The following is a 27,294-nucleotide window of genomic DNA, read 5'->3' on the forward strand; positions in this document are numbered from 1 at the left end:
TAGTTACACACAAACCCCGTTTATTTGATCTTTGAAGCAGACCTGTGGTCCAGGGTCACTCATAGTTAAGAAGAGACTTCATCCCTCCTTGGGCTCTCCTCTGTAGTGTTGTCAAATTTGGCAAATAAAAATATTATCAGTCAACCCTGTAAGGTAATCAGCTCTAATGTGCACAGCTAGTCCTGGGTGAGCTTGTTCATTAGTTTGAGACATCATTGATCAAAGACTCTTAAGAACTGAATGGGCCCTGGACCCTCACCTGGCCCAGCCTTGCCTACCAGGCCCAGGCTGAGTCTCCCAGGCCAAGTCCTTACTCCACCAGGGGCGGACCTCTGCCAGAGCGAGCCCTTTGTGGTGCCTCAGTTTGCCCATCCAAAGGCTAGTCCTGCAGGCACGATAGGTACATCGCGGTGTCGTCGGAAAGGGCCACGGAAACCCGGCCGGAGTTTCGAGCCACGCGCCTGGCCCAGTGTCCAATTCCAGGGCCGTGAAGGAAACGACGACTCCGGGTAACACCTGGGCCCCCACCCCAACCTAGGGCAGCGAACTACAGAGGCCCTGCGAACTACAAATCCCAGCAGGCAGTGGGACGTGGGGCGGGGTCTCGGAAGCTGCGGCCGGCAATGCATTTGCTAAGCTCAGATCGAGGGGGTCCTGGGTCGGGGGCAAGGTCAGGAGGATGGGAACGCCACAACGGGACTCGGGACACACTTACGCACACACGCACGCACACTCACACACGGGCGCGCGCCCGGCCCTCATGGCCCTGCCCCTGCCAACTACAAATCCCAGCAGGCAGCGGGCCGCGGGGCGGGGCCTCAGGTGCTGGTCGGCCCTGGAGGATCAAGTGGGGCGCGGCGAGATCCCTTTGGCAGGGCGGGGGCTCCCCTGCTGGGGAGGATACTCCCGGCCTTTGGTCCGAGCCCTCCTCAGCGACCCTGAGCCCCACTTCTCCCTCCCTTCAGGGAAGAGGATGATGGTGGGTGAGGGCTTCGGCCCACCGTCTAGCAGGGACGCAGAGTGGCCTCCCTGACCCTTCCTCCATCGCCTGGAGGGAGGAGCAGCCGATCCCAAGGCAGGACTAGGCCTTTTAGGCTTCGTGTGTGGCCTGCCCGTCTGCAGAAGCCAAGGGAAGGGCTGGATCCTCCACGTCCCGTCCCTGGATGAAGGCCCCTGGTGTCTGAGGCTTAGGCATCAGCTTTGCATCACAGAGCCAAGGTGAAGGCCAGGGGGCTGCCAGGAGATAATAACCAGGACACTCTCATTCAGCATCCTCTCTCTCAAAGCGCTCTGCTCACACCTCAGGGTCAAATGTCAGAGCTCTCATCCTAACTTCACAGGTTGCCTATGGAGCTTCTGAGGCGCTACAGAAGGGACTTACCCAAACCCTTCAGTGCAAGCCAGGAATTCAGGGGTCCAGCCTGCTCGATGGGATGAGCTGTGCTGAAGCCCTACTTCATCCACCCTCCAGAGTCAGGGCAGCCTCTCTCCAGAGGCCTCTTCTCAGCTGATTTCTGGCTCCCAAGTGGGGACTCAGGTTACATTAGTATCGGGAGCAATGACACCACAGTGGCCAGCAACACATTGGACTTTGTCTCCAACCCCATTTTCATGTTTTACACTGATCCAGGCATATACTGCTACATCCCTGATCATCAAAGTAGGAAAATACTTAGTCTATAAAGTTATAGCCATGACCCTGTAATGTCAGTGAGGTTTTCATTCTTAGGTAGTTAGGTCGAGACCAGCTACTTCCTAGAAATATTCCATTTAATCTTGAAACAGAAACAGCTCCAGAAGGGGTATTCAAAGTAGATCACCTAGATTCTCTTGGTAGCAGGGGTGGGGTTCACACGAACTGATTAAGTGGTCTCTCAGCATGTCCATTTCTGCCTGGGAAGTTCTCAAAGGCTTGTTTTTCTGAGGATTTCTGTTAAGACAACCAGCCTTTTGTTGAGTAGCCCTTCTATCCCTAGAGATGAGAGATAGGTACCATAGAAACTTGGAGGTAGATAGCCGTTGCCTCAGTTCCTGGACTCTTTGATAAGAGCCCTTTCCCTTATTAGAAATCTTATTATTAGAATGTGAGCTTCTGCATTCCAAGGCTTAGCACCAGACCCCTGCATCAGTAAGCGCTTGTGTGACTTGCTATGTGCCAAAAGCCATTTAATATCTATCGCTGCTTCCTGTCAATCCAGGCGACAGGACAGGACAGCGTTGTTAGGTAATTACAGGGAATGTGGCTAAGGGCAAGGTGCAACGAAAGTTGGGTTCTTTCCCCCTAAGGGCTTGCCTCTGTTTACCTTCCAGATAATGAAAGCTTGTGTCCAGTGGTACTCCAGGCCACGCCCCTCCTTGGTCAGCTTCAGGGTCCTGGGAACGAGCGACGGGCCGCCACACTTCTCCTCACCACCAGGGGTCGCCCTTTCCCGTGGAACTAGTGCTTAGGCCCCTATAGTGGCCCACGCCCGGTGTGAGGGGACTGTGGGCTTTGGCCCTGTGTGCGTAATAAGATGGTCTTGGCCCGCATCCATCTCCTCTTTGGTCTCAGCTTTTCCGTTGGTAAAAGGTAGGAAGGGTGATCTCAGGGCCCTCCACCCCATCAAGGAAGGATGTGGGGATGGAGACACATCTGCGAGCCGCAGTGTCTGGTCTCTCCTAAGGGGGAGGGTAGAAGGCTGGCCCGTTTTCCAAACCCTCTGCCCTTACCAGTCCTGGGAGAAAGGAACATGGAAGCAGCTGGAACAGATGCTTGGTTCCCGGGCTCTGAGAGGAAGGAGGAAGCCTGAGCAGGGCCATATGACATTTGGAGCGGGGGAGGGAAGAAGCAGGAGTGCTAGGGAGAGTGAGGAGGAGGAAGAGATGCCCCTGGCCTCCCTAAGAAAGGTAAGTGGAGGAAAGGACCCAGTGGGATGGGGAAGGTTGGTCAGAGGTATCCAGAGAAGACAGTCCTTGGTGATCCATCTGCACTGGGGAAGAAGGGGGTTGTTTTCAGCAGATAAACACAGACTGGCCCTTAGAGCATTGTTCCTCAGGTCAGGCCTGGTAGTTGGTGACATATGGGCAGGAAATGAGCAAGACAAGGGCCTTTTGGAGAAAAGAGACCAAGGATGTTTGCAGAGAGGCAGGCTTTGTGCAGACTGTGAAGAATGAGTAAGATTTGAATAGCAACTACAACAAATATTGATCGAGAGCCTGCTGTGTGCCAAGTTGTGGGCCAGACACTTGAGGTTTGCCCGTGAACCTAACAGACACAGTGGCTGCCCATTTACAGTCGAGTGTGGACGTCCACAGTCTGGCTCTGAACTGAACCTGTAGGTTTAATTATGGTGGGAGCCAAGAGAGCGGACTAGGGGGTTGTCCTGGTCTGGGACTCCCAGTGAGGAAGGGCCACCTAAGCTGGGGCCTGCAGGAAGAGGGAGGGAAGGGCCAGGGTGTTCTAGCAGAGGCACAGCAAGTGCACAACCCCAGATAAGGAGCCTGTTTGAGACTAGAAAGGGCTGAAAGAAGCCAAGTCACATGATAGTGTCTGCAGCCACTCTGCCCCCACCACGCCCCCCCCCCAGCCTCACCCAGGCTTCCTGCATACTGGTCTCCTCCTGGGCTCTCTTGTGGGCAGAATCTGGGCAGTGGGCTGGTGGGTCAAGTAGAAAGGCAGCTAGAGCTGTGGTGACGTGCAGATTAAAGAGCTGAGGGGGTGTGGGGAGCGAGCGCTGGGCTCTGGAGCAGGCCATGTGAAGAGGGTATTGCCATATTTTTTAAGTATAATATTCATATAGAAGAGTCTTTTTTCTTTCTTTCTTTTCCCCTTTTTAGTGTGTTTTGCTATGTATTAAGGATGTCCTCTCTCTGTCATTATTCTCTCTTGTTTTATTGAGACAAGGTCTCACTCTGTCACCCAGGCTAGAGTCTCTGTCTTCTCTGAAGACTAAGTAAACATCTAAATTTCTTTCCACTGAAATTTCCTTTCCAGGATGCAGAATGGGCCCCCAGGGCCCTGGTCACCTTGAAAGCACATATAGGAAGTGAGTGTGAGGGAGTTCATGGGAAAAAAATGGAGGGGCTCGGGGCTGGGGCAGTAGGTGGGGCCTGATCCTACAAGGCAACAAGAAGCATTTGTTCTCATTCAAGGAGCCATGGGAAGTCACTCAAGGGTCTTAGGCAGAGCCGTGGCATGACCAGAGCTGCTGGCCATAAAGGTTCCAGAATGGGGCAGGGCATAGCACCCTGTCAGGGAAGAGGGAAGAGGGTGGTGCTGGTTCATGCACTTTATCCTGGGGGCCAGAGAAAGCCAAGTGCCACTCTCGAACCCTTGTAGAACCTGATCAGAGCTGCGAACTGCCCTCCAAAAACCCGTAGAGAGGCGAGGCGAGGTGGTTCACGCCTGTAATCCTAGCACTCTGGGAGGCCAAGGCAGGCGGATCGCTTGAGGTCAGGAGTTCGAAACCAGCCTGAGCAAGAGTGAGACCCCATCTCTACTATAAATAGAAAGAAATTAATTGGCCAACTAATATATATAGAAAAAATTAGCCGGGCATGGTGGCACGTGCCTGTAGTCCCAGCTACTTGGGAGGCTGAGGCAGGAGGATTGCTTGAGCCCAGGAGTTTGAGGTTGCTGTGAGCTAGGCTGACACCATGGCACTCACTCTAGCCTGGGCAACAAAACAAGACTCTGCCTCAAAAAACAAAAAACCCACAGAGACACACTACAGGCTTTCTGTCCACTTCCAGGGGAGTTGGAGGGAGGATGTGACACAAAATTCTAAAGCTGCTAGGGAGGGACAGGGCAGAGACGCCTCTTAGGGAGCTGTCTGTCCCTTTGTCAGCCCTCCATCGCCCATCCCAGCTGTCACCAGAGTAAGCTGAATCAGCAGGCCTGTGAAGGCAGTGGGTAAGGGAGGAAGAGGGGCCTTTGCCAGCTTGTGCTAAGCCCGCCTGTCATCCATTAGCCTGCAGGGGGGGGGGGAGGGCTTTCTCGCTTTCTCTCCCTAATGCAAACTGCCTGCCTTCAGGATTGGCCCTGACTTAAACTTGAACCCAACACACAGAGTTCAACTGGCCTCACCCCCAGGCCCCTCCACCAGGAACATCTTAGGCCTCTAACTTGAGCACCTGCTCTGGCAAAAATATCCTGAGGACTCGATGCCCGTGGCCCTCGCAGGGCCTCCTGCACTTGCAGATGTCCTCTCCCTGTCCCCCCATCCCCTTGTGGGCGGGCCTCTCTCCGCACCACCTCCCTGACCCTGACCTTGTGTTTAGGAAGTTCTCCCTTCCCTCTTTCTACGCCCCCTATACTCCACTTGCCCCTGGGAGAAGATCCTTGTGTTATCAGCACCTCTCCCTGCTGAAGGAAACCTGGCTCTCTCCTGGTGGCTCTACATCCCTGTGACCCTGCCCTGGCCTGGCCTCCCTTCTCCCAGAGCCCTGCCTTCCCCCAGTGCCTCCGTCTCCCTACTCTTCCTCATATTTGAAATCCATATCACCTCCCCCTCCCTTTTCTCTTCCTTCTTCCTATCTATGTTGGTTGATTTTTTAATTTTTTATATTTTATGTATTTATTTATTTTCAGACAAGGTCTCACTCTGTTGCCCAGGCTAGTGTGTAGTGGCATCAGCATAGCTCACTGTAACCTCTCAGCCTCCGAGTAGCTGGGACTACAGGTGCGCGCCACCACATCCAGCTAATTTCTCAACTGCACCCGGCCAGTTTCTCTTACTTTCAATTAAGAACTCTAATCTGGAGATGAAACTGCAGCATCTGTGGGGTCAGCAAATGGTTGCCAAGAAGCCCAAACAGTTAGCACAGGTATGGATGTGTCCTGGGAAGGTGGGACCAGGTAGAAATAAGTGTCATAGCTTCATACTTCTATATTCATGGGACTTCTTTCCTAATAACAAGTATGAATTACTTTTATAATTTTAAAAAATTACAGCCATGTGCCTATACTCTCATCTACCTATGGAAGTTGAGGCATGAGAATCTCTTGAGGCCAGGAGTTCAAGACCAGTCTGAGCAACATAATGAGACCCTGTATCTAAAAATAAATTTAAAAAGAAAGGAAAGGAAAGAAACCAACTCTAGCCAGTTTAGGCTGAAAAATAATTTATTAAACATATTCTGTAGTTCACAGCATCTCCAGGAGGGTCAGAGAATAAGCCAGGAATAGTATCCCAAATGTGGCCTGGCAGAGCCATCCCAGGCAGTTACCACCATTTGCCACCACCAGTGGTCTGGGCATTGGGTGATGCCACTAATGTCTCAACCTCCTTGGCCTCCAGAAACAGGATTTGGCTGTCACCACCCTCCCCAGGGTGAATTCCTTTTGGTGACTGCTTCAGATTCAAAGTCTGGCATGGGGCACCTGACTGGCTGTACGCCTACACCCCAGCCGCAAGGGAGGCTGGGAGAGCCTCGCCTGGCTTCTGTGGTTGGAAGAGAAGATTCTTGTAAGGTGAAGAACACTCTGAACATAACATGTGCTCAACAGCCACAAAGAATGGCACTTACGGCCGGGCGTGGTGGCTCAGGCCTATAATCCTAGCACTGGGAGGCCGAGACGGGCGGATTGCTCGAGGGAGACCCCGTCTCTATGAAAAATAGAAAGAAATTAATTGATCAACTAAAAATATATATGCAAAAAAATTAGCCGAGCATGTTGGCACATGCCTGTAGTCCCAGCTACTCGGGAGGCTGAGGCAGTAGGGTCACTTGAGCGCAGGAGATTGAGGTTGCTGTGAGCTAGGCTGATGCCACAGCACTCATTCTAGCCTGGGCAACAGAGTGAGACTCTGTCTCAAAAAAAAAAAAAGAAAAAAGAATGACACTTACCCCTGTCAGTTCTTTGGGAGCCATCAACCCATGTCCCAAGGGCTCTTACTCCACATGCTGCACTCTCCCACCTCCGACACCTCTGACCACAGCTTGCAAACCAGTCCTCCTTCAGGTCCTCAGAAACCACCCCCACCCTCCTTGCAACTCACTCCACTCCATGCACACCAGGGATCCCAGCTAGACCTCACCACCTTCTCTGTCCGCTGGCAACAAGGACATCAACCACAGCCTCACTGCCTCAGGAGGAGCTGATGTTTATGTGTCATGATTTCATTCAACCTTCAGAGGCCTCCCCAGTGAGGAGTGCCTTATTAATATGCCCCCTGACGCCGAGGAAACTGAAGCCCAGAGAGACCGGGCATCTTGGGCTTGCCCTATCCATCCCAGGAGCCCCCTGAGGGCAGGATCTGTGCCACATTCCTTCTCTGCTAGGCCCCCTGTGTTCCCAGTGAGCTAAGAGCTGTAGGTGATTCTAAAAATGTCCTAGGAGAAGTTGCCTCTTTTCAGAATTTTTCCCATAGAGCAGTGTTTCTCAAACTTGACTTAGCATAAGATTGATCTAAGAAACTTGTTAAAAGAATATAGATTCCTAGGCCCCTTCCCCAGAGAATCCAACTCTTGCAATCTTGGTGAGAGTCTAAGAATCTAAGACTTTTATTTATTTAATTTATTTTGAGACAGAGTCTCACTCTGTTGCCCAGGCTAGAGTGAGTGCCGTGGCATCAGCCTAGCTCACAGCAACCTCAAACTCCTGGGCTCAAGCAATCTTTCTGCCTCAGCCTCCTGAGTAGCTGGGACTACAGGCATGTGCCACCATGCCCAGCTAATTTTTTCTATATATTTTTAGTTGGCCAATTAATCTCTTTCTATTTTTAGTAGAGATGGGGGGGGCGGTCTCACTTTTGCTCAGGCTGGTCTCGAACTCCTGAGCTCAAACGATCCGCCCGCCTTGGCCTCCCAGAATGCTAGGATTATAGGCGTGAGCCACCGTGCCTGGCTGACTTTTTTTTTTTTGTTAAAGAGATGCAGTCTCCCTGTATCGCCCAGGCTAGTCTCAAACTCCTGGGCTCAAGCAATCCTCCTGCCTCAGCCTTCCAAGTAGCTGAGACTACAGGTACACAACCACCACACCCAGCTGAGAACTTAAGACCTTTAACAAGCTCTCCAGCAATATTTATGACATACAAGGGGGGGGAGATACTGCTCCAGACCACCATTTGTTTTCTAAGGATGGGTTTAGACTAACCTGGACCCATAACTTGCTCTCATTGAAAATCAGTAGCTGAGACCTAAAAAATTTGGAGAATCACTTTATGCTATGAAAGAACCACAAAGCAGACACTCAGGTGCTACCAGACAATGTGACATTAAACCTGCAAAATATTGAGTTTCTAGTAATTCCACTTCTAGGAATTCATCCCCAGGGGACATCTATGGTGTGCACAAAGCAATCCTCTGCCAAAGATGGATAAAGAGGATGTCCAAATCTGCCTGTGGGGGTGAAATGAGGCCACGAAAGCAGGCCTCTTTCCTTCCCCTTCTCCAGATCTGTCCAGGCCAGCACCCCAACCCCCACCCTCTATGCCCAGGGCGGCATAGATTCCATCTCTGCTTGGGCCCTTTCATTCACTCACAGGGGCCTTAGCATTTGCCTATGCAAAGCCCTGAACAGAGGGAGGAGGTGGCTGGGGCGAGGCAGCATAGATTGGGAAACTCACTCATTTGGGGTTGACAGTAGAGCGGTGTCCACAACCTCCTGCTGAGTCTGATTCCATGGGAGTCCCCTGGGTTGGGGAAGTTGCCCCCGGCCTTATGGTCCAAATGTGGTAAAAAGGTCAGCTGGGAGTGGAGGACAGGGAGTAGACTCAGTTCCCTGATTCGGGAACAATTGGTTCTTTGTTTTCTCTGTTTCTCCCACTGCACCAGATAGGCTCCTTGTTAAGCCACCCCGGTGACTCTTCATGGCTTCTTAAGTGCCCTTTTGCCTGCAGGTCCCAGGAATCACCTGGTCTTCCTCTCTTAAGGCTGTGGCCAGCTCCAACCCTGGGGGGTCCCTCCCCAGTGCCCCCAGCCTGGTGGCTCCCAAAGATGCAAGCACATGGGCTTCATTTCTCCCTTGTGCCAACAGCCAGGACGTCTCCACAATAATAAACACAAGAAAGTTACAGGCTTTAATAGAAGCTCTCATCTCATCATTCATGACCGTGGTCTGTTTCCTCATTCCTTGGTTTAAACAGAGTCAGACACCAGGCCCAAGTCCTTTTTATTTCAACACTTCTCAGAAAGTCAAGGTTCTAAAATCCATTTGGCTGGATAGAGCTGGAACCCATTCTACTTAAGTGAAGTATCCCAAGAATGGAAAAACAAGCACCACATGTACTCACCAGCAAATTGGTATTAACGGATCCACACTTAAGTACACATATAGTAGTAACATTCATCGGGTGTCAGGCAGGTGGGAGTGGGGAGGAGGAGATAGGTATATACACACCTAATGGGTGCGGCGCACACTGTCTGGGGCATGGACACGCTTGAAGCCCTGACTCGTGTGGGGCAAGGGCAATATACATAACCTAAACATTTGTACCGCATAATGTACTGAAATAAAAAAAATAAATAAAATTCACTTGGGTAACAGAGCACCCGGAAGTCACAGGCTCCTTAAGGAAGCCTGCAGTATCGGTGAGTCTGATTCCCTCCCAGGGAAGGAGGGTCTGGACCCAGCTGTAGATGAGGTGCTGGATGCTCAGCATTTAGCCCACGGGCTCTGGGTCAGGCAGACCTCAGGTTGAATCCCCTCTAATGCTTCCTAACTTTCCTCAGGAAAGGTGTTTGACTACTCAGAGCCTCGGTATTATGGACTGAATTGTGTCCCTTTAAAATTCATATGTTGAAGTCCTAACCCCCACTGGGACTGTTTAGAGGTAGAGCCCTCAGGGAGGTGATTAAGGTTAAATGAGGTCATAGGAGTGGGGCTCTAAATCTGATAGCATAGGTGTCTTTATAAGAAGAAGAGTCACCAGAGTGCTTACACAGACAAGAGGCCATGTGAGGACACAGGAAGAGAGCAGCTATTTACACGCCAGGAAGAGAGGCTTGATCTTGGACTTCTAGCCTCCAGACTATGAGAAAATAGATTTCTGTTGTTTAAGCCACTCCGTTTGTGGTGTTCTGTTAAGGCAGCCTGAGCTGACTAATATACACTCAGTTTCCTCATTTGAAAATTAAGGCTAAAACCAGGACTTGCATCATGAGGCTATTGTGAGAATCCAGTGAAGAAACACACATGCAATGCCCGCCTGCTCAGTTTTCCTACGGCATCCTCAGCAACAGTGCCTGGCGGATGGTGGGTGTTCAGTAAATATCCACTGAACGAGTAAACACATACATCAAAAAATAAAGCTGGCCGGGCGCGGTGGCTCACGCCTGTAATCCTAGCACTTTGGGAGGCCGAGGCGGGCGGATTGCTCAAGGTCAGGAGTTCGAAACCAGCCTGAGCGAGACCCCGTCTCTACCAAAAATAGAAAGAAATTAATTGACCAACTAAAAATATATATACAAAAAATTAGCCGGGCATGGTGGCGCATGCCTGTGGTCCCAGCTACTCGGGAGGCTGAGAGAGTAGGATCGCTGAGCCCAGGAGATTGAGGTTGCTGTGAGCCAGGCTGACACCACGGCACTCACTCTAGCCTGGGCAACAAAGTGAGACTCTGTCTCAAAAAAAAAAAATAAAATAAAATAAATAAAAAAAATAAAGCTGTTGGCCAGGCGCGGTGGCTCAAGCCTGTAATCCTAGCACTCTGGGAAGCTGAGGCAGGAGGATCGCTGGTCAGGAGTTTGAGACCAACCTAAGCAAGAGTGAGACCCCCCCATCTCTACTAAAAATAGAAAGAAATTAGCTGGACAACTAAAAATATATAGAAAAAATTAGCCGGGCATGGTGGCGGCTGCCTGTAGTCCCAGCTACTTGGGAGGCTTGGGCAGGAGGATCGCTTGAGCCCAGGAGTTTGAGGTTGTTGTGAGCTAGGATGATGCCACGGCATTCTCTAGTTCAGGCAACAGAGCAAGACTTTGTCTCAAAAATAATAATAATAATGAAGCTGTCACACTAAATATGAAAGCTGATTTCTGAGCTTTCCCCTTATCTTCATTGCCTTTAACATTTTTTTTTTTTTTTTGAGACAGAGTCTTACTTTGTTGCCCAGGCTAGAGTGAGTGCCGTGGCGTCAGCCTGGCTCACAGCAACCTCAATCTCCGGGGCTCAGCGATCCTACTGCCTCAGCCTCCCGAGTAGCTGGGACTACAGGCATGCGCCACCATGCCCGGCTAATTTTTTGTATATATATTTTTAGTTGGTCAATTAATTTCTTTCTATTTTTGGTAGAGACGGGGTCTCGCTCAGGCTGGTTTCGAACTCCTGACCTTGAGCAATCCGCCCGCCTCGGCCTCCCAAAGTGCTAGGATTACAGGTGTGAGCCACCACGCCCGGCCGCCTTTAACATTTTTTAAATTAAATTTATTATTAAAATAAATCATATATATGATATAGATTTCATTTAGCACCTTGACTTTTTCCACATTTCCCTGATCACTGATTGCCACTCACCAACAAATGACAACAGGAGTGAAGGGTTTAAGAAAAGTGTCGGCAAGGATAGTCACCTGTTTTTAATTATATCTGCCCATCACTGTGAGCCCATTACTGTGAGCCCTGGGCTGGCTTAGCTCTTCCTCCTGGGGGGCAGAGGGCTGGAGACCACAGCTGTGGGAGGCCGACTTAGGGGAGGCTGGGGAGAGCTGGGGCTGGGCCCTGGGAGTGTCCTGGAAGCGGGTGAGGTTGGTCTGAGGTTGAAGGCCACAGCAGGCCCACCTTCCTGGTGCTTGGGAGATGCAAATGACAGGGACAATAGGGCCCCTGTTCCTAGGCCATTTGTGGCAGGCCTTGGGCTCCAGGGAAGCATAGGTCCTCTGCTTTTGCCATGGTGAGACTCGTCCTGGGGCAGCTCCAGGTGCACAAACCTGTGCACCCCGGGGAGGGGGCTGTGGCCAAGACTCTGGGCAGGGAGACAGCTGCCCTGATCACCCCTCTATTCCCCTCCCTGGCTCTTTCCAGGATAAACTCGGTGGGAACAAGGCTCGGTGAGTACTGGGGCTCCTCTTACTCCTTCTGCCCTCTTATCTCCACCTACCCCTCACCCTTCCTTTCCTGGGCACTGCCATCCCAGGATCCGTGCTGGCTCTGCCTGTGCCCTCCCTGCCCACTGAGACCATTCATGTACCTCCATCCCCTGTCAGCACTAGGGCTCCCCATCTCCCAGCTTCCCTGGGGCACCAGCTCATGCAGCTGTGCCCCGCAGGCACTAACTCTGTCCCCAGCTGCCTCCTCCTGGTGCCCGGGGCCTCTGTCATTCACACTGTCATGGGTCAGATGTGAAGGCCTAGCATAGCATCTGGCTGACACAAACTCAAGGGCCCCTTGGGAAGAGTTAACTAGAGTCTGTTTGCAGGTTGGGGCCACCCCTCCCACCCCCCAGATGTGTGGGTAAGTGACACAGTGGGCCAGAGGAGGCCAGCAGACTGGGGTCCCCTGCAAGTTGAGTCTCCTATGAGTGGCTCTGGATGCTGCTTGCCCACCATAGTCCAGCACTGCTATGTCGCTGGGGCCTAGCTCTCCCACCTGTCTTGGTTAGAATCAGGGGTGCAAGGGTGGGAGACTGGCAGAAGTGGAACAGGCAGCTAGCTGGGAGGCCCCCTTGTTTCCAAAACACCTACTTTATTGGCCCTGCCGCAGAGTTGGAAATGCCCATATGAATGGGTCCTTTGAGTTGAAGTATCTGCACACGCTGTCAAGTGCAGATGGTTTATTACCCTGGGGAAAGAGGGAGGCACTGTGCTAGAGGGGGATGGGCTGGGAGGAGGTGAGACTAGGCTGTCTGTCCAGACCCTCCAGCTTGCAGAGAAGATGCCCCCAACCCAACTCCCTTGCCCGCTCCAGGCACCTGGAGACACAGGGTAAGTCCAGCTGCTGAGGCTTCGGGTGGGGGGAGACAGCCGCCCTGCCTGTGCTTGGACATATTCCACCCTCCATGCCCCTGTGCCGGCACCCTTTCTTGAAGGCCCAGGAGGAGGAGGAAGAGGAGGAGGAGGAAGATAAATATGAGCTGCCCCCCTGTGAGGCTCTGCCCCTCACTCTGGCTCCTGCCCACCTTCCTGGCACAGGGGAGGACTCCCTGTACATAGGTGAGGGCTGGGAAGGGGGAGGCAGGGAGGCTGGGTGCTTAGGCAGGACAGGAGGGGCCCCACAGGACAAGAGAGCACAGGCCCTGCCTCTCCTCCCTTGCTGGGGCAGCGAGGGAGGCCTCAGCTGGCAGTCACGGGGCCTCTGAGCTGGGCAGAGGGAGAGAGACGGATGGAGGAAAGAAGGGAGGGCAGGAGGAGGAAGAGTGGGATGGGGAGAGGAGGGGCATTGTAACCAAGGCAACAGCTGAGGGCAGGAAGCCCAAGAGTCCCGGGGGACCTGGCATTCCCCCTCCAAGATCCCAGCACTTCCTCAGGCCAAGGGCGGGAGTGCTGGGAGAGCCTGGCTGCCGTGGGCATCCCACCCCATGGCCCCTCAGCCAGGTGGGGGCAGGGAAGCTGGCCGCCTCCAGTTGCCATAGAGACAGGGCTGTCAGGAAGCCAGTGAGTGTTTGGGAGTGAAGGAGGGAGGAGGAAGTGAGGCTAGATGGGGCAGGAGGACAACAGAAACCTACATGGGAGGAACCCACCAACTCACAACTCTTGGGGTCTTTTCCAGATTGCTCTGGCCCCCCAGGCTCATCCAAGCCATCGCCACCCCTGCCTCAGCCCACCGGGGCCAGAGGCCTCCCCACAAACCCCTCCTTCCCCGCCCACCCCACCCCAGGCTGCCATTTCCCGGTGAGTGACTCTCTGAGGCATCTCATTTGCAAGATCCCACCATATTTGCATTCAAGAGGCCCCTGAACAATCAGACCCTCAGAAGCTGGAACCCTTTTACTGTCAGTGGCTTGCCAACTTGCCTGTCCGGGTCACCCTTCCCACTTCAGCTGCCAGTGACGGGTTGGGGCTGTGGGGAACAGGCACAGCTGCCCCTGCCCTGGATGCGGGGACCTGAGGACTCCTCCCTGCCTAGAGAGTGAAGAAGTCCCTGCCAGCTCCCATGCCCACCTTGATCCCGGGTATGGACTTTGAAAGCTACCACTTTCATCATATATTTCGCTGGAATTAAAAAGAAAAAAAAAAGGGAGAGATTCACAACAAAGAAAGAACCACAAAGTAGAGGCAAAGAGGAGTCGTCCCTTTTATACATTTCCTCTTGAGTTGTCACATGGGTGTTTTCAACCTACACAAATATACATGGTCCCGCCCCACCCCATCCTTGCCCTCCAGATGCCTCAGTTCCCCTACCTTCCCTCACTGGCCCCATTGAGCACCTCCCTTGGTCCAGACCCATCCTGCCCCTGAGGCCCTCAGCTGCCCGCATTGTGCCCACAGCTGAAGGCAGCAGCGAGCCTGCACGTGGCTGAGAAGCAGGGACCTCTCTTTGGGAGGCGAGGTAATGGGGATGTCCTCTCTCCATGGCTCCACCCTGGGAAGGGGCATCCTTCCCCACGGGGATGGAGTTGTACTTGCCTGACACTGGGCCTCTGTTCTGCCTTTCATCACAGGCCCCAGCTGGGTGTCCTTTTTACTTGCAAGTCCCCTGAGGTGGCAGTCCAGGTGGCATTGCCTCCCATGAAACAAATGAGGAGACTGAGGCCCACAGACATGAAATGCTGTGCCTGAGACCACACAGCAGAGGCCCAGACCCCCAGGTCCTATTCTGCACCTGGTGTGATTGCTGGGTCAGGTGAGGGACATCCTCAGAATGAAGAGGTCAAAGGGCAGCCTATGCCTGAGGACCCTCACCATGGAGGAACATCTGTGCACCATCCCCCATCAAAAGGGGCCACCAGTCTCTGTGACAGCTCATGTCATTATTGGCCACCACTGTCCAGAGACTTGTCCCTATGGTCAGTGCCCTGAACCCTGTAACCCCAGAACCCTGGATGTCAGGACAAAGAGGGACCTCAGCCAACATGTTTTTGTCCAAAAGAGGCCCGGGGAGACATAGCCTCCTCCTGCCCAAAGTCTAACAGCTGGCCTGAGCCACATTCATTTTCAGTGGTTGGTAAACCTTCCTGACCTTGAGGGTGGCTTTGATTTTTGGAACAGCCCTAAGACATTTGGAGCCAAGCCTGGCAAATCAGCTGGGAGGTTGAGATAGGCAACATCACAGGGCTGTGAAGAAATCGATCAGGGATGAGGGAGGCTTTCTCCTGGGCTTCAGTGCTGGCTCTGAGGATTCCCTCAGACAAGTTCCAAGGACACTCTATGTCCCAGCCTAAGTTTCACTGAATTCCTTTCTGCTCCCTGCTGCCATGACAGGTGGTTCTCCTCTTTTCCTTCCAGAGCAGAGCACACCGTCCAGAGTGGTGAGCAGCCCCTCCATCTCCACCTCACATTCTAGGGTTCTGTCTAGGAAGTTGGTTGGAGTGGGCAGGGTGGGGGACCTGGGAAGGCCAGGAAATATCCCCAAAACCAAGGGAAAGGGCCCAGGGCAGAGCCCCTCCCCCTGTGCCCCAGGCCCCTGGCAGGTGTAGGCCAGCTGTCCTGAAGGTGCCACCCGAGCTCCAACTCCAATCCACATTCTTTGAGAGCTGGGGCCTGTGGGCACCTCTGAAGGGGACTTGCTCACGGGATGGCCTCCTCCCAGGCAGAGGAGAAATCGTAATCATGACAGCTGGCTCCCAGAAAGGGCTGCCTTGTGAGGAGGGAGTGAGGTACCCAGAGCTGACCCCCACATCTGTGGCTCCGCCCCCAGGACTCCATCACTGCTTGGGGCAGAGGCCCCTTAGTCCTAAACTGAACCCTAGGGCCGATCAAATCCATGGTCCCACACGTCCTTCCCTACCTTAGGTGCCAGGCCCTCCAAAGAAACCTGAGGAGGAGGACATCTACCTGGAGTGTGAGCCCGATCCAGGTGAGCACCTCCCTTGGCCCAAACCCCTACTGCCCCTGAAGCCCTCAGCTGCCCACAGAAATGACACACTCTCCTGGCCCCCTCTTCTTTCCTTGTCTTCTCCTCTCACCACCCTCCCCAACACACATTTGCCTTCAGACACCCACTCCTGTCACAGGTCCAGCTGACCACACTGTGCCTACATGGGAGGTGACCACCCGAGAGCAAAGGCTGGGTGGGGCTTCCTGGCTGCTGCGGCCAGGACAGCATCTCCTCTGGTTGGAAAGGCTCCCAGGAAGCCCGGGCTGCAGAGAAATGGCAGCCCTGCAGCTGTTCTCAGCCCCTCCCTGGCCGGCACGGATTTCCCCGCCTGGTGCCCAGCCAAGCCTAGCCTGCCCTCTCTGTTTCAGTCCTGGCCTTGACCCAGACTCTGAGCTCCCAAGTCCTGATGCCTCCAGTCCTTCTGCCAAGGATGTCAGTGGTGCTCAGGTGAGTGCCCCAGCAGACATGCACACACACGTGTGTGTGTGTGTGAGAGAGAGAGAGACAGAGACAGAGAGAGAGAGACAGAGAGAGAGAGACAGAGAGAGAGAGAGAAAGAGAGAGAGAAAGGGACAGAGTAAGTCCCAACTAAGGCTTCACAAGCCCTGACCCTGGGATGGGCTCTCCTTGCACTGTCCCAGGGTTGCTGGCAGGGGTGGCAGAGGCAGCTTGGGATGCTGGGTCCACTGGGCTCTTTTCTCGAAGGAGATAAAGATCCTGAGCTCTGTCCCCCAATTCGCTCCCTACAGGCCCACCATAACCCCCCAGGAAGTTCAGAATGTAAGAGGCTGGTGGTCAGGGGGAAAGGGAGGGAGGGAAGGAGGCAGGGCAGGGGGCTCAGGGTGGGACTTCAGGCCCTGGGACCAGGCCTGCAGGGCCCAGCCTTTTTTTGACCAACCCTCCTGTGTCCCAGGGAGCAGCAGATGCCACTGCTAAAGGTGAGTGCAAGCACCTTCAATATGAATGCGGCAGTCCTGCCCTGGCCTGCCCCAGCCGCAGCCCTGCAGGCCACAGGCTCCCTCCCTGTCCCTCAGGCCCCACTTTGCTGAGGGGGTCCCTGCAGCTCTGACTCCAGCTGAGATCAGGCCTGAGGGACCCTCTTGAGCATCTTCCAGGATCTGGACCAAATAAGGAGGCTCCCCGTCTGTGCCCCCAAATCACTCCTTATTTGGAGGTTACACCAGGGCACCTGGAGAGTGGGGGAGCACTGGGCACTCTAGTTTGGGCTTCAGGCCTGTGTACACCCCTCCATCTCCCCCGCAGCTTCCCTCCAAAAGCCTCCTTTGCTGACCCCCACCCGCCCTGCCCAGCTCTGTAACCTGCTTCTTCTGTAATAGCAGGAAAGAGACCGCCTCTTCCCTCTGCAGCCCCCTCCGGAAGCGCCTCAGCTGCCGAGGTGAGGAGGGGCTGGGCACGGGCTGGGCAGGAGGCCTGAGGGGACCATAGCCTGAGCATCTTCACCTGGCCCCCTCTGCTTTCCTTGTATTCTCTCACCACCCTCCCCAACACACATTTGCCTTCAGACACCCACTCCTGTTGCAGGTCCAGCTGACCACACTGTGCCTACATGGGAGGTGACCACCCGAGAGCAAAGGCTGGGTGGGGCTTCCTGGCTGCTGCGGCCAGGACAGCATCTCCTCTGGTTGGAAGGGCTCCCAGGAAGCCCGGGCTGCAGAGAAGTGGCAGCCCTGGGCTGAGGTGTGCACCACCACATGGGACACGTATGGAGCACACATGCGTGGCACCATGCTGTGCACCAGGCACGGATGCCTCTTTGTTTTGCTTTTGGGACTCAGTCAAGGGAAGGCAGACATGAAGACAGATAACTGCACCTCGGGGTTCTTGGCTCCCCAGGCCTGACCTAGTGCCCTGGCACATCTCTGAGGGGCTGTGTGTGTGTGTGTGTGTGTGAACAGGACAGTGACCTGCTGGCTCAACCATGGTACTCATGGAACAGTGACCGTCACGCTGTCGAGAGTGCCCTGCTCTGCTTACAAAAGGTGGGCAGCCACAGAGCCCTGGGTCTTCTCTGAAACCCCTTCTGCTCATCGGCTGTGGCTGGCTGAGCTACGAGGAGCAGGAGCCCAGGGGTTGTGACCCCACCACAGGGCAGGCCTGTGGATGGGCAGTTGGGAGATGAGGTTGACATCTGGGGTCTCCTGCACAGGATGGGGCCTTCACCGTGCGCCCCAGTTCAGGGCCTCATGGCTCCCAGGCCTTCACCCTGGCAGTGTTCCTCGGAGGCCGGGTCTTCAACGTTCCCATCCGGTGGCTGGATGACAGGCGCCACTACGCCCTGGGCCGGGAGGGCAGGAACCATGAGGAGGTGGGTGCTGGAGGAGGCAGGGCCTATCGGGCAAGGAGGCTGCAGCAGAGCAGTATCCTGGACCCAGCCAAGAGCATTTGCCTGGGGAAGGACTCACGTTTTGTGTCTTTCTGGGGTGTAAAATTGACAGAGGCCAGATTCCTGAATGCCTTCCCAGACCCCTGGCACTTTGGGAAGAGGCCCACCCTGCTCTGGGGGAGGTTCCTCCTGTCATTGCTCAGTCTGCACAGGGTCAAGAGGAGGGCATTTGTACCTATAATGCACCCAGTGGGGAGCAGGGCAGGGTCCAGGCAGTCCAGCCTCCTGCCTACCTACCCCAAGGACTCAACCGTGCACTAGCAATTGCTGGGCTACAAACTGATTCACCCACCACTCAGCTCCCCAGCCTGCAGGACCAGGGCAGAGGCGTGGCCCTAAAGTTATTTTAGTCTAGCCTTGAAATATGAATCTGGCCAACAGTGTGCCCACGGGTGCAGTAGCAGGAAAGTTGCTTGGAATCAGGCAACAAAATAGCAGTGGAGCTTCATGGCGCAAACAGGAAGCAAGATATCCAGAAAAGTGTCAACAAGCCCCCTTGCCAGGGCCCCACTGCTGCCTCAGGAAGGTGCTCCCAGCATGAAGCTCAAGGGACTCCTGACACTCTGCTTCCCTGTCCAGCTCTTCTCCTCCGTGTCCGCCATGGTCCAGCACTACATGCAGCACCCCCTGCCCCTTGTGGACAGACACAGTGGCAGCCGCGGACACACCTGCCTGCTCTTCCCCACCAAGCCCTGAGGCCACAGTGATGTACCCAGTCACCCTTGGCCCCAGAGCTTGCTCCCTGGCCCTGCCCAGGCTCCACCACTCCAGTCCCTCCCCTTCCTTCACCACAGTCCCTGCAGACCCCAATGACAGGCACTGGGCAAGGTTGGCCAGAGGGAGGAAGGGTCCTGGAGACCCCGTGCCATGCTCACCCAGAGCCCCTCTGCCCATCCCTCCCCAGGCTGGGAGCCCATTCCTAGCCTATTGTTTACTGCAGCGAGGTCCTCCCTCGCTGCTCTGGATGAAGATGCGGTGGTGGCCTCCTCAGAGAAGCCAAGCCTCAGGGGACACCACGAGCACTGAGCACCGCTTGGACAGCAGAGAATCTCCTCACGTTCTCCTGGAGGCTAGCATACTCCAGGAGGGACTGGGCTGCCCTGCACATGGTTTGCTTTCAATAAACATTTGTTGACTCTGGTATTTCTTGAACCTGGTAAGTGAAGCAGAGGTGGCCTGCATGAGGCTCCAGGGTTCTCAAGCGTCACAGGGCAGACTGGCAGGGAGTGATGGACCACATCACAGGCCAGCCCCATTGCTATCTACCCCATTGGAGCGTTTGCCCTTAGATGGTCCGTGCCAAGGAGGAGGAAGGTGAGGCCGGGTGGCTGATTTTTGTTTTCTTTGTGGGGTTTGGGGTGGGGAAAGGAGGGACTCTCAGCGCTGGCTCTGCCACCCTGTTAAATGGTGAGAATGGAGGCCATTAACTACTCGTCGGGCACCTATGTACTGTACAGCGTTCCCGGGGAGACAGGAGCCTGATTTTGAGCACTTGGCGTCTCTACAGTAGGGTAGACAGCGGCCCACAGGAAACAACTGGATCTGGACGCCCCAATCCAGGATCCAAAGCTAGGGAAGGCTGAACAGGGGCGATCCGAGAAGACGGGCGGCGGACTGGAGCTTGGGGGCGCTGGCAAGTGGCTGAGGCCCGCGGAAGGGCGGAGGGAGTCCGGGCCGCGGGGCCAAGGCCGAGGGGCGGGGGCGTCCCCGGGCCTTGGAGCGGCGCCCGGAACACCCAGTGCCCAAAGCGCCATGTGACCGTGACTCTGCAGAAGCCGCGAGCGCCGCGAAACAAAGGGCGGGTTTGGGCCGCCTGGCGCTCGGCTGGCACCGAGGGCCCGGACCCCCCACTGCACCCCGGGCTCGGGGAGGCGGGTAGCGGGGGCGGGGGCAGATGGGGAGGGAGGACGGGCACGAGGACACGGGGAAGTGCGAGCGGGGGCGGCGCGGGTCCAGGCTGAGCCGTAGGGCGTTGACGGTCGCCTCCGTCACTGCTGGCTCTGGCTTATAACCTTCTGGGATCCTCCATTTCCTCATCTGTGATAGAGGGAAAGATAATCGTCCCTACGTAATCGTCCTTGGGTCAGGAGGCTTAAGCGAGGCATTCGCTGTAAAGGGGTGCCTGATGGGCGGAACAAACTCGCTCCGAATTCGGGTCAGTTAGCTGCACAAAGTCGCTGCAGGAAAGTCTGTTTCCGACCAGGTGGTCGGGAAGAAGCAGGGGATGGGGCTGCTGGCTTGGGGCTGGCGTGGGGCGGGTGACACTGCAGTGTGTTTGTGAGGCCGGAATCAGCAGCTTCGCGCCTCCAGTAGAAGCAGGAGGATAGGAGAACCCAAGACACACTCCTTCAGCTCCGTTAGCCCAGCTCAGGCTCCCTCTATCCCTGGTGGCAGCGGCCTCTCTCCTCCCCAGCCTCACCCAGCCAGGGGCTCCAGGGCAGTGGAGGTTGGGGAGCCTGGCATCTCCTGCTGGGCCTCAGGGTACAGTCAGACCCTGCATCCCCAACCCGCTCTGCAGGTTCAGCTTCCCTGAGGAGCTCTCCACTCACGGCCATTCAAGCCCTAGGGCCTGTCTTTACTGAGCCCTGAATTTACCTAGCCCTGAAGCCATGAGGCCTGAGGTGGAGGAGTAGAGGCCACAGCCCACAGCTCTTGAGTTAATGGCCCAACTGGGACACTCTGCTTGTCCCAGCCTGGGGACTGACTTCAGGGAAGTGCCTCCATTGCTATCCTGCCTGGGGAAATAGAGAAGAGGAGTCACCCAGGCTAGGGGACAGTTTGTAATTAGGACCCTTGAAAGCAAAAAGGGACATAGCCTGGAGAGCAGCTCCGCCTGCCTGGTGCCCCCTTCAGCTTGCAGATCTGCTGGTAGATGTCAACTTTCCCGGGGAGCCTCCCCCACTGCCCCAGCCTGGGCTCAGGTACTTAGGGGCACCCAGTAGCAATTGCCTCTTCACTCCTGGGACCAACTAGCTACTACTGCCCACTATTGCATATTCAGGGTTTGGAATACAGTAGGTGGCAAATATTTGTTGAAAGATTCCCCAAATAGGTCACATCTGCCCTAGAGTCCTCTAAAGCTGATAACATTCCTTTATCAGGGCCCCCTTTATTAATAGAAAAGTCCAACCCAGTACTGTCCAATAGAACTTTCTATGACACTAGAAACATTCTCTGTCTGCATTGTCCAGTACAGTAGCCACCAGTCACAAGAGGTTACTGAGCACTTGAAATGTGACTAGTGTGGCTGAGGAACGGAATTGTTAATTAGTAATTTAATTAATATGTAATTGATTTAAATAGCTACATATGGCTAGCGGCAATCATATTGTTTTAGGTCTCCTGCCTTCCCAAGTGTGAGGGCAGTGGTGAGAGCTGGAGAAGGCTGCAGGGGCTAGGTCTGGAGGAGCTTGGGAGACCTCCAGAAGGAATGTGGCCACTGGGGGCCACTGAGGTTCTGAGCAGGGTGGAGTAACAGGTATTTGAGGAGCGTCACGCTAGATAAGCAGTACTGAGTGGGCCAGAGGGGCCGCACATAGGCAGGAGAACACTTGGGAGCTGCAGGTGGTCCCATAATTCAGGTAAGAGATGCCACCCCTTGATCACCATGCCAGCGTCCCTCCAAGCACCTTATCCCCATTTTTCCCACCCAGCAGGCCAGAGTCTAGAAAATTCTAGGCAGGGTCACCAACTGAAGGATCATGTCTTTGAAAAGTGCCATTTCTTTCACTTTGAGAAGTGAAGGAACCCTTGGATTAGACAGTGGTATGCCATCTCCACTGGTGGTGGGAGGGGGGTCCTGCAGGACAAGGAAGCTGAGGAAGCGCAGGTAGGAAGGGCTGTGACAGCCTTGCATGCCTGCTGGGCTCAGAGTGTGGTCTAAGCAACCAGCTGGCAAGCTTTCAGCTTTGGTTTCTGAAGAGGCAGCCTGACCTTGAGCAAAAACATGGACAGAAGGACCCAAGTTTCATTCCGGCTTAGTCACTTCCTGTGTAACCTTAGCCTCAGTCTCTTCACTTTTAAAACAGAGCTAATAATACTTGAGTTTCAGGATTGTTGTGAGAGTGGCAACTGAAGCAAATAACACATATATACCATATACTTAGCCTAACACACAGCCTGACATATAGTAGGAGCCAAATGACTGGTGCCTAATAGTAATCATAACTGGGAGTAGGCAAAGCCTGGTTCTGGTCACCTTTGTGCTCTATTTTGGGAGCTCTTCCCCCACTCAATCTCCAACCCTCCCCACATATTTGTGAAACCTTTAGGCATTGTAGGTACTGTAATAATTATTGATTTGTCTGCACACTTGGTTTTCCATTCCTCTTCTCCTAGTAACACAACCCATGGCCTATGTCTGAAACAGCAGGTCAAAACTCTGGAGTGCAGCGGCGTCCCAGGAGTGAGGGAATGCCAGGTTGCCTGCAGAAGTGTGCGCCTGTGAATAACACTGTGCTCCAGCCTGGACAACATGGCAAGATCCCATCTCTTTAAAAAAACTCAAACCCATACTGTTCCAGGGGAAAAAAAGAAGATGATGACTCTTGCCTGATATAGGCACTTGTGTCCTTAAAGTTCAGGGAGACCAGGAGATTTATCTGAAGCACTGAGAGGTTAGTAGTAGAAGCATAAACTATACCACACATTCCAGTTGTTCATTCACAAATAGTTAAGTGAGGACTTACTATGTGCCAGGCAGCAGACTAGCATCTCATTCCTCCTCCACATATGCTGAAGGACTCCCCTCCCCAGCTTTACTCCCAGTCTCTAAGGACCTTTGAGTGAGGGGACATGAAAAACAGCCCTTCTCTACCAGGACAGGGCCCAGCATACTCACTGTCTTCGCAGAATTGATACTCCCAGAACCTGCCCATGTCAAGGATGTAAGAGGAGCCAGCGACTACTGAGCTGCCTGCCCCCCTACCAGCCACAGCTCTGCCCACACGAAGTAAGTCCTATCCCTGGCCAGGGACTGCTGAGCTCCTGTGTGCATGCCATCCCGAGCAACCATGCTCCTACTGCCCTTATGGCTTTAGTGACCATGTGGGGGATGCTGGGGACATTTTGAAAGTGTTTTGATGTCAATTCTCCGGGGTGTTCCCTTTCTTTACTTTGCATATCTGATGGAAGAGTGAGAAGGGTGGTAGGAGCAGAAGGACATCAGGACAGTGGTTTCCAAATCTGGTAGTTAGAATACCCCTGGGCCACGGTGATAATCAACATGTCATCATCGGTGACAAAAAGGAGAAAAAACAATCCGTGAGCTTTTTCTGAGCAAAATTATTCCATTTAAAGGACAATCCTTTAAACAGAAATTAAGTTCTTCCTTCTTTTTTGGTGTTAAATTGTACTTTCAGGTCACTTGATTTTGCTGAGCCTCAGTTTCCTCATCTTTGAAATGGGGTGACAGGGGCCTAGATGACCCTTAAGGGCATCTCCAACTTCAGTATTCCCAGACCTGGGGTCTGGGGCCAAGGACACTGTAACTGCACTGCTCTTGCAGCCTGGGCTCCCTTCCCATTCCCTCCCTACCACCCTCCCCTGCAGGGCACCCCCCCACACCTCTCCCCACTCAGTCCCACAAGGTTTGCCCTCCTGTGTGTCCTTTGGGGAAAAGTGCCCCCTCCGCAGTGCGCCCTGGATTAAATGATAACCCAGGAGACGTAGCTTAGAAAAGGCAAACGTGGGTTTCAGGCAGCCTAATGTTTGTCCTGAGTCATTAGCGGATTGGCCCAGACTCCACACAGGCACGGAGGGCAAAAGGGCAGAGATGAGAAGCAAAAGCACGAAGACGCCAAGGTGGGGGCTGGGTGAGGGGCGAGCATTGAAGGAGATGGAAGTTCTGGCCAAAGAATCCTATCATAGCTCCTAGGATTCCTGAGCTACCGAGCCCCTAGGCCACCTTGTTGGGACATCTCATGTTATGACGAGGACATGAAGGCCCAGGAAGGGGAGAGGAGTCTGAGAATCCACTGGGGAGGTGGCTACATTTTTCCTCCAGCAGCACCTCAGCTGAGGGAAAGGCCTGGAGGCGGAAAGGAATTGAGGGAGAGAGATTTGGAAACTGAGACCAGAAGCAGTAAGTGAGGACCAACCCAGGACAAGGGTCCCAGGCTCCCATGAGCCCCGTGTTCCTGCTCCCAGCCTGCTCTCTGCTCCAGCCCCATTCTCAGGTCTCCTTTCCTTTGCCAGGAGCCTCTGGACATCCCTGACAGCAGCCCCAATGCTGAGAACAGACTCCTCCCCACTGTGCATGTACACTTCTGCACCCCAAGAGGATCCAGGAACAGGAGGGGCTAGGCAGGGTGGCTCTAAATCCCAAACACTGGGACTGAGTCCCAGGGAGAACAACAGGGCCAAGAGTCCCTCCTGTGAACCTCCTGTCACATTCTACCCTGACAGGCAACAGTAATCCATGGCCACATTGGACATCTCCCTGGTATGTGCTCTGCCCGTGTCTGTGGCACCTGCAGCTGTTGGCAGAGGGTCAGTTTTAAAGCAGTGATGTCATGGGCCAGAGAGGAACCAGCCCTAGAGTTCCCAGATCTGCCTGGGAGACGCCCACCAGCTCTAGGAGGGCTTCCGGCAGAGAGACCTCGGGTGGGCTGGGAGATCTCCCAGGCCCTCATCCGTGACTGCCCTTGATCACACAGGCTGTTTGCTGCCTGGGAAGCTGGGAGCTGGGGCAGCTGGGTGACCTGGAAATGGAGGGGGCTGAAGAGCCCCAGGCTTGCCTCCTCCTCTTTGTTACCCTCTTCCTGACAGCAAGAGCCAGGGCCAGGAGGCCCCTGGGAGCTGCCTAATTCCCAGGGCCTGGCAGCCAGCCCTGCTGCTGATGCAAGGTCAGGGGTGGGTGAGCTCAGCCTGTCCCCGGCACTCGGAGCCTCTTGTACCCCGCCAACCCTTGCAAGCACATCCACTCAACCCCCTCAAAGCCCTTGCCTCAGCCCTACTAGGTCTCCAGCTCCATTCCTTCCGGAAGCAGAGCAGGGCTACCTACAGATCTGGCGGCAGGCCCTGCTTGGGGTCTGGGGTGGCACTGACCATTTCTGAGTCAACCCTGCTCCCCTGCACAGGCGGCCCGAGAGCAGTGTCCTGACTGGAGCTCTGCCTCCAGGGCCCTCTCCAGTGGAAAGGGAGGGCCTGGGCACCCCCTGGCTCTGAGCCTCAGCTTCTGTCCGCACCAGCCTACTTCCTCTTAGAGTCAGACGGCCCTGGGGAGTCTCCAGACCTTCTTGTCCCGTTAGAAGGTGCACTTTCCTCCACCTGCCCTCCCGCTCACTTTCGAGGCCCCAGGTAGGAATGCCAGGCCCTGCGACCCTTCAAGGCCCCTCAAGGTTGTCATTAGCTCAGGACCAGGATTCATTCTGCATCTGAGTTTACTAAGAGCTCAATAATATGACATGTGTCACATATGTGCCTCATCTTACAAAGTGTGCTTGTGATTAATTAGAGCTTCGAGGGATCCTGGTGGCAGTGCCGTGACATGGGGAAGCCCTAGCCAGGGAAGCTGAGGCCCAGAGAGCTGAAGAGGCAGAACCAGGAGCTGCACCCACAGGGCCTTCCCACATCCTCCTGCGCTGCAGAAGGCAGGCGCCCCGACACTGGACAGCCAGCTGGAACAGAGGAAGAGAGAGGAGCATTTCTTGTGGGCAGTGGGGAGTGGGTGCAGGAGGCTGGGAGACCAAGACCTGTGGGTCTGGGGTAGAGGCGCCAGGGTCTCGCCTGGGAGAGACTGGAGACAGGCGGGGGAGCGCTCAGATCAGTGGAGAGGACACTTGGAGCGCTGGAGTTGCAGCTCTAGCGCCTCGGCTCAGACAAAAACTCCTCAGTCCTGCTGGGCTCGTGCTGGCACCAGCGGGCTCGGGGCTGCCACCCAGGGGCTGAGGCCAGCTTCAGGACTCATCCCTCCAGTCCTGGCCCAGGAGCAGTGGCAGTGGACATGGCTGGTCTCCCTGCTGACACCAGGGCTGGATGAGGCCTTCCTGGTCTGCCCCATTCTACCGGCGGCCTGCCCTTTCTCTGTGTCCGACCTTCTCCGGGTGGTTGGACGCCCACCTTCAGGACCCTCCGCTCACCTTCCCAGCAGCTCTTGCAGCTGATACAACTTCTTAGGCTGGTGTGCTCGGGCTGCCCGGGCTTGCAGGCAGGTGAGCACACAATGCCCTGCACAGGTGGTGACAGCCTGTGCCAACCGCACCAGCTGCTCCTGGATTGGGGCTCTCAGGCCTGGCAGGGAGGCCCGTGGTGGAGCCAGGGGCTCACCGGAGAGACAGAGGTGAGGAGCCAGCCTACAGGACACCCCAAGTCCTTTCTCCTGCTCTCCTGGCCTATCACCAACCCCTGGTGGTCAGAGAAGGGGCATCTCAAGAAGAAAGCTTGGCTCTGACTCTGCCCCAACCTTGAACTAGTCCCCAGAACCACTTGCATCACTTTTTTTTTAAAGCCAGCCATATTTAGCAATGGGGGTTGTATACCAACTTTAGTGACACTAATGTTAGTAAGTTCTGATAACCCTAACCCGCTACCATCGGACCAGCCTTGAATCACTTTTAAGTTTGAATTCTAGGGCTGGGCGTGGTGGCTCACGCCTGTAATCCTAGCACTCTGGGAGGCCAAGGCAGGTGGATTGTTTGAGCTCAGGAGTTCGAGACCAGCCTGAGCAAGAGCGAGACCCCGTCTCTACCAAAAATAGAAAGAAATTAATCGGACAGCTAAAAATATACAGAAAAATTAGCCGGGCATGGTGGCACATGCCTGTAGTCCCAGCTACTCAGGAGGCTGAGGCAGTAGAATTACTTGAGCCCAGGAGTTTGAGGTTGCTGTGAGCTAGGCTGACGCCATGGCACTCTAGCCCCGGCAACAGAGTGAGTCTCTGTCTCAAAAAAAAAAAAAATTGAATTCTATTTGTTTGTTACTAGATATTACAGTCACATGGCACAAATCGAAAAGGTGCAAAAGAGTATAATCTGGAGAAAACCACATCTCCCTC

At 54.5% G+C, this 27,294-nt stretch overlaps 2 protein-coding genes and 1 long non-coding RNA gene across 4 annotated transcripts in view; all 3 read left to right on the top strand.

Annotated features, from left to right (window-relative positions):
- SH2D6 (SH2 domain containing 6) overlaps window positions 1-19,108 on the top strand; it is a 26,176-nt gene extending 7,068 nt beyond the window's left edge. The window contains exons 3-17 of the mRNA XM_076000452.1: window positions 11,945-11,970; window positions 12,339-12,373; window positions 12,773-12,843; window positions 12,948-13,071; window positions 13,628-13,686; window positions 14,347-14,407; window positions 15,304-15,326; window positions 15,811-15,874; window positions 16,264-16,342; window positions 16,645-16,675; window positions 16,809-16,833; window positions 17,233-17,291; window positions 17,812-17,895; window positions 18,063-18,221; window positions 18,879-19,108. Coding sequence (XP_075856567.1) covers window positions 11,945-11,970; window positions 12,339-12,373; window positions 12,773-12,843; window positions 12,948-13,071; window positions 13,628-13,686; window positions 14,347-14,407; window positions 15,304-15,326; window positions 15,811-15,874; window positions 16,264-16,342; window positions 16,645-16,675; window positions 16,809-16,833; window positions 17,233-17,291; window positions 17,812-17,895; window positions 18,063-18,221; window positions 18,879-18,995 — 1,017 coding nt within the window. The 3' untranslated portion in view covers window positions 18,996-19,108. The remainder of the gene's footprint in view (window positions 1-11,944; window positions 11,971-12,338; window positions 12,374-12,772; window positions 12,844-12,947; window positions 13,072-13,627; window positions 13,687-14,346; window positions 14,408-15,303; window positions 15,327-15,810; window positions 15,875-16,263; window positions 16,343-16,644; window positions 16,676-16,808; window positions 16,834-17,232; window positions 17,292-17,811; window positions 17,896-18,062; window positions 18,222-18,878) is intronic.
- The window catches only part of VAMP5 (vesicle associated membrane protein 5), a 190,229-nt gene that overhangs the window by 56,558 nt on the left and 106,377 nt on the right, over window positions 1-27,294 (top strand). The window lies entirely within an intron of this gene.
- On the top strand, window positions 22,649-25,975 carry LOC105876589 (uncharacterized). Its single transcript, XR_012918497.1, has 3 exons — window positions 22,649-22,915; window positions 23,151-23,250; window positions 24,705-25,975. It is a non-coding gene; the product is annotated as an uncharacterized LOC105876589 (long non-coding RNA).

Source organism: Microcebus murinus, chromosome 3 (genome assembly GCF_040939455.1).
Source record: "Microcebus murinus isolate Inina chromosome 3, M.murinus_Inina_mat1.0, whole genome shotgun sequence".
NCBI lineage: Eukaryota > Metazoa > Chordata > Mammalia > Primates > Cheirogaleidae > Microcebus > Microcebus murinus.